The sequence below is a fragment of the Planococcus citri genome, chromosome 3 (genome assembly GCF_950023065.1).
Source record: "Planococcus citri chromosome 3, ihPlaCitr1.1, whole genome shotgun sequence".
NCBI classification, from domain to species: domain Eukaryota; kingdom Metazoa; phylum Arthropoda; class Insecta; order Hemiptera; family Pseudococcidae; genus Planococcus; species Planococcus citri.
The window spans coordinates 52788816-52800449 of NC_088679.1; the positions used below are offsets into that span (position 1 = coordinate 52788816).

Consider the following 11634-nt stretch of genomic DNA (forward strand, 5'->3'; position numbering starts at 1 on the left):
CGCAAAAGAAACAGTGATATGCGGTATCTAGTATAGCCAAAACAGATATGCGTTTGCATAAAAATCCTAGCCTAGCCCTACTCATAAGCCTGCCGCGATGCCTATATATATATATCTCCACGGTGATATTGCATGATTAGTGTTGGCCTGAGAATATTCTCAATGCGCATAATCTGAGAATATTCGCGAATATTCGCCAGTGCCGTGAGAACGCTGAAGTGCTCGTTCCCATTCCCATTCTTCATTCTCACAATAAAGAACGCCGTTCTTTGTTCCTTATTGCTTCCCAAATCCAACACCTCGTTCCTGTTCCTAGTTCTTGTGCTCCATATGCAGAAGCGTTCCCGTTCCCATTCTCGTTCTCAATCAGATTTCCAAAATTTAGGTTCCTGTGTTCTCGTTCCCGTTCCCAATTGCGTTCTGTTGTACAAGCGAAGCAATTTTTGGTGGAAATTTTGTCATTTTCATCAATTCAATTGTACCCAAAAACTACTAAAGGTTTGTAGAAAAAGTGCATTTTTCTTTTCCCTATTTTTCTGAGTTTTGAGAGGTAATTTGAGAACTCTGAAAGAACATCTGAGAACGCCAATTTAGCACTCCGTTTCCGTTCCCGTTCCCGTTCTCAAGAATTTTCACAAGAGCGTTCCCGTTTTTGTTCCCGTTCTTTATGACAGCAGTAGAAATAATACAAAGTATTATTTAACAAACGGAACACGGTTTGAATTAAATGGAATATTTATTCAAATAAAACAACCACGAAATAAACACTCTAATAACGCATAAAATAATAACGTATGCAAAATTACACAGAGGAGATCATTACTCTCGAACAACATAAAAGCAAGTGCACGGAGAGGCTGCGCTACCTTCACGTACTCGGGTTAGCTGTGGCCTAAGGCCTGGTTACACAGGTGTCGGGAAGTAGCGTCGGTAACTAGCGCAGCTACGCGGCAGCCGTCGACACTCCCTCCCTGCGCGAGGTACCTCTCCGGATCTCAGGTAACAAGTTACAACTTAACTCTAACAAAACAATAAACTTCAGACTCCTTCTTGAAATTACAATTTACAATTTTACTCGGGTGAAATGACTCAGGATACTATAATTTCAGCGCCAGCCGGTGGGGGTCCCGGCGGAGGTGGTGGTGGACTCCGGTCTCGTTTCTCATCGGATAAGAAATCCTCTTCTATTCCATCGTCCACGTTCTCGGCGGCTTTCTTTCGGGCTTGTCGTCGGTGTCTGGATTGACAACGTTTTTCCTTGTGCCGTTCTATAATCGACATATTTTCCACCTTTAACTTGTCGAGGTAGTGTTGTACCTTCCCGCTCGGTTTTTCACCATATTGTCCGCATACTTGCAGGATTGTTTCGAATGCCTCTATGGCATCGTCAATAAAGCCTGCATCTGTGAACACAATTAAAGTATTAATATCTCAGGTAGATTTTTCAGGTTTCTAGCCTTCACTCTCGGGGAAACACTCAGTTCTTCACTTCACACACGAGGAGACTTCTAAATTTTTGGAAAGCTTCTTTCGGTAACGCTTTCGTGAGTATGTCAGCGTCCTGTTCCTCGGATTTAACCCACTCAAGTTTCACTTTGTCTTCGATTACGTAATGAAGGATGGTGTGGACCTTGATGTCAGTAAGGTGTTTTAGCTTCGGTGAGCCAGGTTTATTCGTGCACTTTAGAGATGCTGTGTTGTCTCCGTTTATCAGGAATGGCTCGAAATTTTCTCCGGTTGCTCGGGAAACGAATGCGTTTACTCCAACACATTCTAATAAGCACGAATTTATCGCGATGTATTCTGCTTCGCACGTTGAGTTGGCTACCGTCGATTGACGTTTGCTGGACCAGGATACCAGGTCTCAGTTTAAACAAACAATCACTCTGGCAGTTGATCTTCGGGTATCATCACAATCTCCGAAACTGGAGTCAGAGTAGCCTTCGATTCCTTTCTCTTTTCCAGTGTATTTTAGTCCTAGATTCGTCGTTCCTCTCAGGTATCTCAGGACTTGTTTAACTGCTTGCCAATCTTCTTGTTTCGGTGCGCATTGTTTTCTACTCAGCCAATTTATCGCAAAGGAGATATCAGGACGAGTCGCATTTCCAAGATAAAGCAGACTGCCAACTGCTTCTCTATAGGGAAATGGGGCTCCGTCAAATTTTTGCTTTTGTACCTTTTTCTGTCTTCTCCGTTCTTTCTTATTTTGCTTCAGAATTTGGTTTGGTTTCGGTTCCGTTTTTGGGTATTTACACCTTGGTGTCATCGGGATATTCGTTGGATTACATCTATCCATATGGAAACGTTTCAAGACTTCTTCACAATATTCAGCTTGATCCAACTTAAGCTCTCGGGAGTTCTTATCTCGGGTGATGTTCAATCCTAGGAATTTCTTGGGTTCTCCCATGTCTTTCATTTTGAATATTTTCATCAATTCTCGGATATATTTTTCCAACATCTTCAGGTCATTTCCGGCAAATATCATATCGTCAACGTAGACAATTAAGAATCCTTGGAATCCTTCGATTCTAATCCAGAATAGACAAGGTTCATTGACATCTGCTTCAAATCCCAGTTCTTTAAGTTTCTCAGCAAACTTCCGGTTCCAACATTTTGGACTCTGTTTTAAGCCGTATAACAATTTCTTCAGTCGGAGTACGTATTTCGCTCGATGTTTTGCAGATTTATTCATGCACTCGGGAATTTCCATATACGTTTCTTCTTCTAGATCTCCGTTCAGAAAAGCGGTGTCAACATCAAGTTGTCTTGCATGAAGGCCCATTCGATTGATTATTGACAGCCCAGTTCTGACGGTAGTTATTCGGGAAACTGGAGCATAAATTTTCGATATCGCCATGCTTCTTCTGTCTTTGAAGCCTCGGGCTACCAATCTGGCTTTGTATTTTACTGCTCCGATTGTATCGTATTTCTTTTTGAATACCATAGTTGAGTCTACGATCGTATGTTTCTTATTCCTCGTATTTTTAGGTCTCTTTACCTTTTCCCATACATCATTCTCTTCCATCGTTTCTAGCTCTTTAGCTATGGCTTTCTTCCATTCAAAGCTCTCATCTGATTCCATCGCTTGTTTGTACGTTGTCGGATCCGAAATCATCGCCGTAATCAAAGCGAATGTTTCCAAATCTTTTGTTGGCTCGGTAATCTCGTGGTATTTCTTCAGCTTGTCTAGCTCGGAATTGAAGTGTCTCTTAATACACATATCTTCGATTAACTCTTTCGTACTCAGGGCTGTTAGATTTACTTCCTCTTCAATCCACTCTGTGTCAGATTCATCGTCTTTGTTTGGTTTGCACAGAATCGACTTCGTGATGTCGGTTTGTGTTCCAATCTCTCTGGTTCCTACTGAGTTTTCTACCGGAATAGGATCAGTTTGGACTTCTCTGCACACTGTCTTAAGCCATTTATCTATTACCTTCGGTACTGGTGTTTTTCTCGGCTTATCTTCTTCGTTTTTACGTAGCTTCTCATAGTCTTCCAAGAATTCTTTCTCGGGAATAGTAGGAACGTACTGTTCTTTCAGTCCAGCAATATCTCGGTAGTTCTTGAACTCCACGCATTTAACGTGTTTGGTCCTAATAATCTTGTTTGATTGGGGTAGGAGTACTTTGTATCCTGTTGCCGTGTACCCTACTAGGACTCCAATTACTGCTCTCTGTTCTACTTTCGGTAGGTTTAAATCTCTCCGGTGAACGTATGCAATACATCCAAATCTTCTCAGGTATTCTGTTCTCAAAACAATATCAGGAAAAACCATTCTGATTGGTAAACGATCTCCAATTGTAGAGTGTGGCGATCGATTGTACATTCGTACAGCAGTTCCAAGGGCTGTGTCCCAATGGTACTGAGGAACTCCGGAATCCAGTAACATTACTCGTACTGTAGCCATGATGGTTTGATTGAATCTCTCTGCTGTTCCGTTGAGTTCCGGTGATTTTGGTGGAGAGAATTCTTGTGTGATTCCTCGATGTTCACATAACTGAGTAAAAGCTGCACTCGTATATTCTCCTCCATTATCACTTCGCAATACTGCTACTCGGGATCTTCCTCGGGTATATTTCTCTACTAAATTCAGGAACATTAAGAAGCATTCTAGTACGTCGGATTTGTACGCCATCGTATACGCTATTACGAATCTGCTTGCATCGTCAATAAATGTTACAATCCAGCGATGACCATGATAAATGGTGGCTGGAGTAATCGGTCCCATGACATCGGAATGAATTCGATCAAAAATGATTTCCGATTTTTGTCTTATCTCAGTGTACGACGATTGTTTCAGGTTTGCTAAAATGCAAACTTCACAGGCTCGGATTTGTTCTCTGTCAAATTTCACTTTGGCTAGTAGTGGATGAGTTTTCTTCAATTTCACCATTCTGTCATAGCTCATATGGCCTAGTCGATAATGCCATTTCATTCCAGGATTGTTTTTGAATTCTACGTAATTCATCGGTTCTTTTACCGTGGATAGTCTCTGGGGTTCTAAAGGTTGTCCGATTTCCATTTGTGTAATTTCTCGATTCAGAGGAATATCATCAATCGCTTCTGGTTGAATGTAGTTAGGTGTTAAAATCTGTTCGTGCTCCCTCCTTTCGGGTGAAGCCTCCCTCCTTTCGGAAGAATCCTCCCTCCGATCAGAAGAACCATTTACAGATGATTCCTTAACTTTTGGTTTGCGACTTGGTTTGACTTTCTTCCTCTTTGGAATTTCAGCTGATGTACTCGGGGTTGCAGACGTGATCGTTGGTTTTGCCTTTTTCTCCTTTGTAGGTTTCTCAGCAGATCATTCCGGTGACCTTTTCCTCTTTTTCGACTTCTTTTTCCTCGCCACTAGAGCTTTTTCTCAGTCTCTCGTTTTCACTCTGAATTCCCAGTACGGTTTTCTGTAGACTCCCATCAGGATGACTCGGTTTAACTCAGGGTCGATGATTTTTGCAATTTTGTTGGTGAGAATAATTTCATATCCCAGGTCCATGAATTTCTGTAGCGATAACAGGTTTTCAGTTAATCCAGGAACAGACATAACATCACTCAGGTAAACATCCGAACTACACACCTCACTCGTACCTATAATCATTCCTCGTTGATCTGACTGTAGCATTGTGTTTGGATCGCAGTTTGCTCCTTGGACGGGATGGGTATGCTCATACGATTGGGTTAGAAACTCGGACTTGTTTACAAAGTGGGATGTGGCTCCTGTATCACCAATAAAAACTATATTCTTACCTTGACTAACTCTGGAGACGGCGACCATGTCCATATCAATTTCAATCAGCTCCTGCGTGATTAGTGCTCGTTCTTCCTCGGTTACAACGGATATTCCAGCATCGGTTTCATCGGCTAGCATCCTGCTGTCGAGTCTTTCTCGGATGGTTTCCAATACCGCTTGGTTGTCACTCGCGATTTGCCGAACGGTTTCAAAATGGACTGAATAGTAGTCCGCTCGGATACGGCGCAATGGGCTGACTCCTTTGGGTAATTCGGCTTCCCACTGTTCTTCTGCGGGTACTTCGACTTTGTGCTTCAGATTTTGTCGAATTATCTCGGGGGTGTGAGGACGCTCAGCTCCCATCGGTTGACCTAGGGAATTTAGGTGCGGTTTCTCCGATGTTTGCTGAATTTCTCTCGTATCGTCGACTTTTTCCTTCGGCTTTTTCTCGGGAGTTCTTTGTGGACTGGACGTGTCCATGTCTTCGTCCGCTTTAGCTCTCTCTTGAAAAGAGCTCGGTGTGGGAAAACGCGGTCCGCTCGAAGACGGATTTCGGGTGTGTACCAGTTTCACGATAGTTCGATCGATTTTTATCGGCTTCGTTGGTTTTCTGTCCATCGGCCCAAATTCTTTCTTTTCAGGTTTAGGTGCCTTGGCTTCGTCGCAAGGGTTGTATTGCGTGTCTACGAACTTTCGTAACGGCGTTACGCCGCTTACAGCCGATGATTCGGCGAACTTTTTCATAGGCTTCGGAACGTCTTTCATTTCCGCTTTCGTCGGTGTTCGTCCTCTTGACAAGTCGTGCCTCCGAGGGTCATTCGGGTGCATTTGGCTTCTTCCCTTCGGTTTCAGTTCGGACGATTTGGACCCGGTTACTCGGGCAATTAGGTTTTCGGCGTCTTGAGTAGCGGATGATTTTGACATCATTGATTCTGGTGGACCACACGCTACCGTATGCGTTGTGGTTTCTACCTGCGTCGTTGTCTGCTGGTATTCGGGTGGTCCTATTGCCAGTTGACTCGGGATTGGGGCTGGTTTAATAGCCCGTATAAGCGGTTGATACTCAATCGCTGGGAATGGCGACGCTGGTCCCAACGCTGGAGGTTCGGATTCCTCTGCTTCGATCATTTGTAGACGAATACTCAGGCACATCTTCGTCCACGCGAGTTGTTCTTCGAGCGCGGTGGCATGATTGTACGCTTGAATGGTCATGCCTTTGTCCAACTCTTTCGTCGGCATCTTCGGAACATTCGTTGACATGAATTCCATAAATGGAACATCAATTTCGTCGGTCGATGACTGGACCGAAACGATATCGGCTGGAACGACGTAGTGAGTCGGCGTAACAATGCGTGACCTCACCTCCGGCCGTTTCTCTTCTCTTTCAGGTTCTCGGGATGGTGGGCTCGGTTCACGACGAATTGGGTTCGCACGACTGTCGGTTGGTTCGTGGTATCGGAAGTTGTATACCCGATTTTCCTCTTCCCTCGGGTGTCTTTCTCTCTCGGGTCTATGACAATGTTCGTCCTCGTACCGACGCACTCTCTCTTCGCATAGTCTTCGGCTCTCGCATCTTCTGATGTCTTCCATCAGGTCCTCAGGCTCGGGTTCAAACTCTGAAATCAAAAATTGACATATTTAGTTCTTTGGTGGCGGGTTCTTCGGTTTTTTGTCTCCTTTTCCTCCTTTTCCGCCTTTTCCACCGTTACCACCTTTTCCACCATGGTTATAAGGTTTTCTGTCTCCACCTTTTCCGCGATTCCAAGGTTTTCTGTACGGTTTGCGGTGATCAGTCCTCCAGTTCCTCCTGTCAGGTCTTCATTTCCTACTATCACGAGGACGGTAAGAGCGATCCCTTCCAGGTGAACGGCGACGATCATTTCTACGAAATCTCGGGCGACGGTTACGATTGTGATTTGGTTTATAGTTACCTCCTCTGTAGTCACGGTACTCGTTTCTGCATTCCTTCGATATATGACCAAATTGTCCACACCGGAAACACTGCTTTCCTTGACCGTAGTGCGGGCACTCCCAATCGTAATGCGACGGGTCGGAACAATTATAACAATTGTGGTCGGGAGGGTGCGGAAATAGATGAGCGTTGACGGGCGGCTGCGGTCGTTGACCTCTGTTATCATTCCGCATTGCGTTTACGTAGTTGGCTTGTTCTGGTCTTCTCTGTCGCTCAGATTCCTCCTGCAACAACATTATTTTAAGCTCAGATAATGAGGTTTTCGGGTAGGTTCCTCGGGATTTCAAAATAATACTAATTTGGGGAAAAATATCTTGTGTGGCTTCGACGAGACGATCAAATATCTCGGACTCAGGTATTTCGTTCGTTGTCTGCATTTGAAAATCATAGGTAAGTTCGTCTAAACGATTAAAGAAGTCGTCTAGTCGTTCACCTCGGGCTAGCGTAAGTTTGTTGAAGTCAGACTTTACCGTTGCTCTGTTCACATTTCTCTCAACTCGTCGTAACTCGAACAGCTTATCGATGACTGCTTGTGCCTTTTTGATGTTTGCTACTCAGGTAAGGTAGTGTCTATCCAATCTATGTAACACTAGTTGCATTAAGTTGTTTTCCTCTCGCTTCTTCTTCGTACGGTTTTGCAAATCGATGTTATACAATTTCGCGTCATACTGTAGCATTTGGTGCCACATCTCGATACGTGTCTCTTTCGTTAGGATCACTCGGTTCTCATGGCATCCTCTAATTAGGTTTTGTTTGTCTAGATCTCGGGTTTTCTTTAGTCGTTTCACTGCTTTCTTTGACTTGGTTTTCCTTTTCTTTTTCCTCTTGTCTTTCTTTGCTTTCTTAGTCTTATCCTTTCCTCCGCCAGATGGGGGGGGGGGAGGAGGGGGGGGGAGGAGGGGGAGGGAGGGCTCCAGCCGTCGAACAGCTTCCTTGACCGCTGTTCCCCTCATCCTTGTCGTATTCTTCGTCATCTGAACTCGAGTCAGATGTTTCATCATCGTCATCAGATGAGTCTTCGGAGTCAGACTCCGAACTCGAATCAGAATCAGTTTCACTCTCAGGCTCCACCTTCTTCTTCTTTTTCTTCTTCAGACTCACATCTCTATTTTCCTCCTTATTCTCAGGCTCCGGCATCTTTCTCTTCAAGAACTTTTCCTCGAATTGAATATCCTGTTCTCTCATATCTAACAGACTCTGTATCATTTTATCCATCTCAGCTCGTCTATTCACTCCTGGTGGCATTCTCATAAACGATAAATCCATGCCGGGGTCAACGCTCTCATTCGTCGGATTTTCATCTCTCGGTACTGGCTGCATTACCGAAACAGTTCTACAATCATTCGTCGGCGTCGCTTCCGGTAGCGGTATGACTTTTGGTACACTTTGTTGTGTAATCTCGGACGTCTCGGTTTGATTTGAGGTTTGTTTAGACTTCTTCTTCTTCTTCTTTTTCTCGGTATTGACAGGCTCGGGTTGAGATTTTGGTTGTTCAGGCACGGGATTTCTCACTAACTTGTAGCGAGATACTTCAGCAGGCTTTGAGTCGGGTTTAGAAGCATTGGGTTTTGAATTATTACTTATGTCATTTCCATGACGGTTTGAACTCTCCCTGTGATCGTCTCTTCGTTCCTGTTTTTACCCACATTTACTCATTAACCTAATTTGCTTATTCTAATTACATATTTAACTCGGAATTGGTTTCTTACTCGTTCATTACGATCTCGTTCGTCCTGCCTGCGACGTTGACGCTGTTGGATAGGTTCCATCTCGCGTCTATCACGCTCCGAATCATTGGATTCTGCGCTCCTGGACCTCCTTCTACGACGATGACGGTCGCGTGAAACTGACCTCGACCTGTTCGAACGCCTGTGCTCCCTTCTATCGGAATCACGTCTCGAACTCTGTCAAACAATACGATTGTAATTAGAATCAGGAACTGAAGGCTCGGGTACTCTGTTAGTATAGCTTTAGAAAGATTATGTTAGTTAATGCTCGGAATCAAAGAAAGCTATCAGAGTAATATGCTTATATTATCAGTCACACTCCTGATAACATTGCACTCTGATTAGTTTAGATTTACGCATCCAGATCACACTTCACAGATACGTATTTCACCACTAATCAGCCCGGATCTTCGAACTACCGCTTTGGTTTCAGCGTGCTCTTACTCCATGAAGGATGCTGTTTGATTCTAGTTAGTTTTCTCGGGAAACAAATGAAAAATCGGGCATGTGCTTAGTGAGATGGGTACTCAACGATCACCGAAAAGAATATCTAATTAAATCTACACTATAAACTCGGTACTCAGGAAGGCTCATCACACATAAATTACTCGGGCACATGGAAAACTAACGAATACAATCACAGCTATCGATAGTTCAAAGTAAACACGTGTTTTTGTACCAATTAGCCAAAGATTTCTACCACGTTACTTTACAGCTTCTCTTTTATTCAACTCCGGTGTACATACTGTGTTTGGCTACTTATATTACGTTCTGACCGACACGATAATCACTGTTCCACGTTTTCTCGTTCTCTTTCAAAACCTCTGTCAGATGAGTTACTACGTTGGATTCTGGATATGCGAATCTCTTTTTAGTACGATTATTTTTCACATTCGAATCTTAATTTGGGTAGCAGGTACATCTCTTCTGCTCTATCAGGAACTCTTTTCGAATTTCATCATCTCATTTGTCTCGTGTATCGTACGTAGTAACTCCGGTCACGTAGAATAGCCGCCATGTGACTGGCAGCCATTTGATGTATTTTCACCAGGTTTTTCACAATTTGTACACTCGGGATTACTCAGATACTCGGGTAATTAAGCGTTATGTTAATTATAAGCGATAAAAGAGTGAAATAAGTAAGAAACAGAGTACCAGCAACACGTGTGTGTGCCAGCCGAACTCGTTCCCACGCTATGCTTACCATGACAGCAGTAGAAATAATACAAAGTATTATTTAACAAACGGAACACGGTTTGAATTAAATGGAATATTTATTCAAATAAAACAACCACGAAATAAACACTCTAATAACGCATAAAATAATAATGTACGCAAAATTACACAGAGGAGATCATTACTCTCGAACAACATAAAAGCAAGTGCACGGAGAGGCCGCGCTACCTTCACGTACTCGGGTTAGCTGTGGCCTAAGGCCTGGTTACACAGGTGTCGGGAAGTAGCGTCGGTAACTAGCGCAGCTACGCGGCAGCCGTCGACACTTTAAATATTTACATTCCCGTTCTCCATTCTTTGAAGGAAATTTTAAAATGGGCGTTCTTTATGCGTTCCTGTTCCCGTTTTTGTTTGTTCTCAGCAGAGCTGTGGGACCGAAACGATCCCAAAACCGGAACCAATTAAATCCCGATTCAAATCCGATCCCAAAACCAATCCCCAAACTGAAACCGTTATTTTTCTTGATCCCAAAACCGAAAAAATCCCGAAACCAATATAATTTTGAACCCGAAACAATTCCAGAACCAAAACAAAATCGTTTCGGTTTTGGGATTTCAATTTTTGCCTTTTTTCCGCGATTTTATTACAAAAAATTATCATTTTCTCATTTTACATCCTTTATCGTAAATCATTCAGTCAGATTACAATAAAAATTACTCCACAAATTCAGCAAAATATGCACTTAAAACGTTGAAATTATCACTTCTTGGATTTTTCACGTCCAAACCTCCCATTTTTTGGACCCCTGCAAGGTCCATTAGTGAATTTGGGCTTAAAATTGGTTGAAATGAAAATCCCGAAACCGAAACCGATTCAACTCGGAACCGAAACAAATTTTCCAATCCCAAAACGAATCCCAAAACCGAAATAAAAATTTGAATAACAAATCCCGAAACAAATTCAAACCCAAAATGAAAAACTTTCAATCCCGAAACCGAAATCCAATCCCGAAATCGTTTCGCCGTTTCGGTCCCACAGCACTGGTTCTCACAGCACTGATATTCGCGAATATTCTGAAATGCTTGGAGAATATTCTCTCAAAAAAATAAAAATCATGACTTTTTTCAAAAAATTTGAAGATTTTTCATTTTTCTACAATTTTCCACAATTTACAAGTTTTACATCAACTTTTCTTTATAAATTTCCAATTTTCCTTAATAATTTGAAACCTTTTCAATGGAAATTTGGAAAGTTTCCGATTATCTCTAAACTAAACAATAATGTTCTAATTTTTTGAAAAGAATCAATGTGATTAAGTATGTCGGCAATACTTACATATCAGCGTGTTGATTAAAAAATATCAATGTAGGACATCAAAACTATTAGTTACTAATTGCCCATCAAAAAAATAGGTATTAGATAGGCATAATTTTTGCGATAGATAAAATTTTTTCAAAATTATTTCACTTTCATTTGGCATAAGATTCAATTTGAACAGAATCTTGATTTATATGTACTTTAACTTTCGGGTA

The 11634-nt window shown here is 42.5% G+C and overlaps 1 protein-coding gene across 1 annotated transcript; it reads right to left on the reverse strand.

Annotated features, from left to right (window-relative positions):
• Positions 1 to 717: 717 nt before the first annotated feature.
• On the reverse strand, positions 718 to 9581 carry LOC135840326 (uncharacterized). The gene is made up of 4 exons (XM_065356795.1): positions 8909 to 9581; positions 7159 to 7423; positions 5245 to 6843; positions 718 to 1403 (listed from the first exon to the last, which is right to left on the reverse strand). Exons 1-4 carry the CDS (start codon positions 8966 to 8968, stop codon positions 1090 to 1092), a joined length of 2238 nt encoding a protein of 745 aa, XP_065212867.1. The 5' UTR covers positions 8969 to 9581; the 3' UTR covers positions 718 to 1089.
• Positions 9582 to 11634: the final 2053 nt, after the last annotated feature.

Excerpts from the sequence above, each read along its gene's own strand:
- LOC135840326 (XM_065356795.1), bottom strand. The coding sequence starts at position 8,968 with ATGGAACCTATCCAACAGCGTCAACGTCGCAGGCAGGACGAACGAGAT. Across the intron at positions 6,844-7,158 it reads GTACCGTGACTACAGAGGAG|AGTTTGAACCCGAGCCTGAG; the intron begins GTAACTATAAAC and ends TTTTGATTTCAG. Across the intron at positions 1,404-5,244 it reads CGTCTCCAGAGTTAGTCAAG|ATGCAGGCTTTATTGACGAT; the intron begins GTAAGAATATAG and ends TTGTGTTCACAG.